This window comes from Silene latifolia, chromosome 11 (genome assembly GCF_048544455.1).
Source record: "Silene latifolia isolate original U9 population chromosome 11, ASM4854445v1, whole genome shotgun sequence".
NCBI classification, from domain to species: domain Eukaryota; kingdom Viridiplantae; phylum Streptophyta; class Magnoliopsida; order Caryophyllales; family Caryophyllaceae; genus Silene; species Silene latifolia.
This window is the reverse complement of record NC_133536.1, coordinates 153,803,059-153,805,128: the sequence shown is the minus strand read 5'-3', so window position 1 is coordinate 153,805,128 and position 2,070 is coordinate 153,803,059. Positions and strand designations below refer to the sequence as shown.

General features: G+C 36.9%; 1 protein-coding gene across 1 annotated transcript; it reads left to right on the top strand.

Annotated features, from left to right (window-relative positions):
- Positions 1-940: 940 nt before the first annotated feature.
- Positions 941-1,258, top strand: LOC141614169 (uncharacterized). The gene has a single exon (XM_074432924.1). The coding sequence runs from the start codon at positions 941-943 to the stop codon at positions 1,256-1,258; it is 318 nt and encodes a 105-aa protein (XP_074289025.1).
- Positions 1,259-2,070: the final 812 nt, after the last annotated feature.

The window sequence follows — 2,070 nt, the reverse complement described above, 5'->3', positions numbered from 1 at the left end:
TCCATGGCCGATGATGGTAGTTTGAGATTTGATGGGAGATGTTGTTTACCTGATGATGAAGAATTAAAAACAAAGATTTAACTGAAGCTCATTCTACTCCATATTCTGTTCATCGTGGAGGAGATAAGCTATATAAATATTTAAAGAAGTTTTTTTGGTGGCCTAAGATGAATAAAGAGGTTGCTGAGTTCGTTGCAAGATGTTTGGTTTGTCAAAGAGTAAAAGGAGAGCACAAGAGACCAATAGGTAAAGTTCAATCTTTGGATGTACCTGAGTGGAAGTGGGAGAGCATTTCGATGGATTTCATTGTGGGGTTGCCTAAGACTCAGAGAGGGAATAATATGATATGGGTTATTGTGGATCGATTGAATAAGTCAGCTCACTTTATTTCTATGAAAGATACATGGAGTAAAGCTGAGTTGGCTAAAGCTTATGTCAAGAATGTGGTGAAGCTTCATGATGTGCCAAAGGATATTGTCTCAGATCGTGATACAAGGTTTATATCTAAGTTGAGGCAGGAATTGCAATCTTTGATGGGGACTCAGTTGATGATGAGTACAACATTTCATCCAGCTATAGATGGGCAGACATAGAGAACTATTCAAACATTGGAGGATATGATGAGGGCTTGTGTGATGGAGTTTGGTGGATCATGGGAGGAGAGGTTGGATTTGATTGAGTTTTCTTATAATAACAGTTATCATGCTAGTATTGGCATGACACCTTCTGAAGCATTATGTGGAAGGAAGTGTATGAGTCCAGTGTGTTGGGATGACAGAGTAGATGCAGTTGTGTTGGGATCTAAGATGATACAGGAAATGGTGGACCAAGTGCACATTATACGTCAAAAGATGCGTGCGGCGCAGGATAGACAGAAAAGCTATGCAGATTTTAAGAGGAGTGATATAGAACTTGCCGTGGGGGATAGAGTGTGTTAAAAATGTCTCCAATGAGAGGAGTGATGAGATTTAGGAAGAAAGAGAAGCTGAGTCCGAAGTATATTGGGCCATATGAGATCTTAGACAGAGTTGGAGAGGTAGCTTACTGTTTAGCAGTACCTCCAGCTTTGGATATGGTCCATAATGTATTTCATGTTTCACAGTTGAGGAAGTATGTGAGTGATCCTACTCATGTACTAGAGCCTGAGCATATTGCGATTGATGAGCAGTTATCTTATGTTGAGGAGCTTAAAGAGATCTTGGATAGAAAAGTGAGGAAGACTCGTAATGGTGAGACAGCGTTAGTGAAAGTTTTGTGATCTAATCATAAGGTGGAAGAACCTACATGGGAAGCTGAAGCTGGTATGCGGGACAAGTATCCTAGTCTTTTTGTGTGAGTTAGTTGGTTATGGGGACGTAACCCTTTTTTTATGGGGATAAGATGTAACATCTCGTATTTTATGACATTTTTATGATAATTTGATAATAAAAGTACCTCGTGAGGAATTTAATTTGAATTAATTTGAGTTATTACTTCAGTTATTTAGATGTTTTGGGTGAACTTCAGGGACAAAGTTCTTTTTAAGGAGGAAAGACTGTAATACTCCGTATTTAAGACGGTAGAATTATATTAAAATGAGTTTTAAATAATATTTAATAATTTAATTAATTGAATAATTAAGTTGTATGATGGAAATAAAATAATTAAATCATGATTGAGACGGGATTGTTGGGCCGTGTAAGCTACACGTGTAGGACGTGTATGTTAGGAGTATTGTCGGAATTGTAATTGTATACTACTACTAATAATAAGTAATAAAAGGAAAAGGAAACATAATACTAAGGGAATTGGAATTGGAATTGGGAAACTTCCTCCCTCTTTCCTTCCTACATCTATATAAATAGCTTCTCCACCTACCTATAATTATATACAACATAAAAACACAAATAATTGATCAAAGGCAAGGGAGAAGGATCTAAGGGAGAAAAATAAGGGAATTTATCAAAATATTATCGCCTCAAGGTAAGATCGTCGTAATTTATGTTTATATCGCCTTATTCAATTAATCTATCGTATATGCACCGTATAGACCACCATGAACAGCGTCGTTGACTTTAGTAGATACCTTTG

Excerpts from the sequence above, each read along its gene's own strand:
- LOC141614169 (XM_074432924.1), top strand. The coding sequence starts at position 941 with ATGTCTCCAATGAGAGGAGTGATGAGATTTAGGAAGAAAGAGAAGCTG.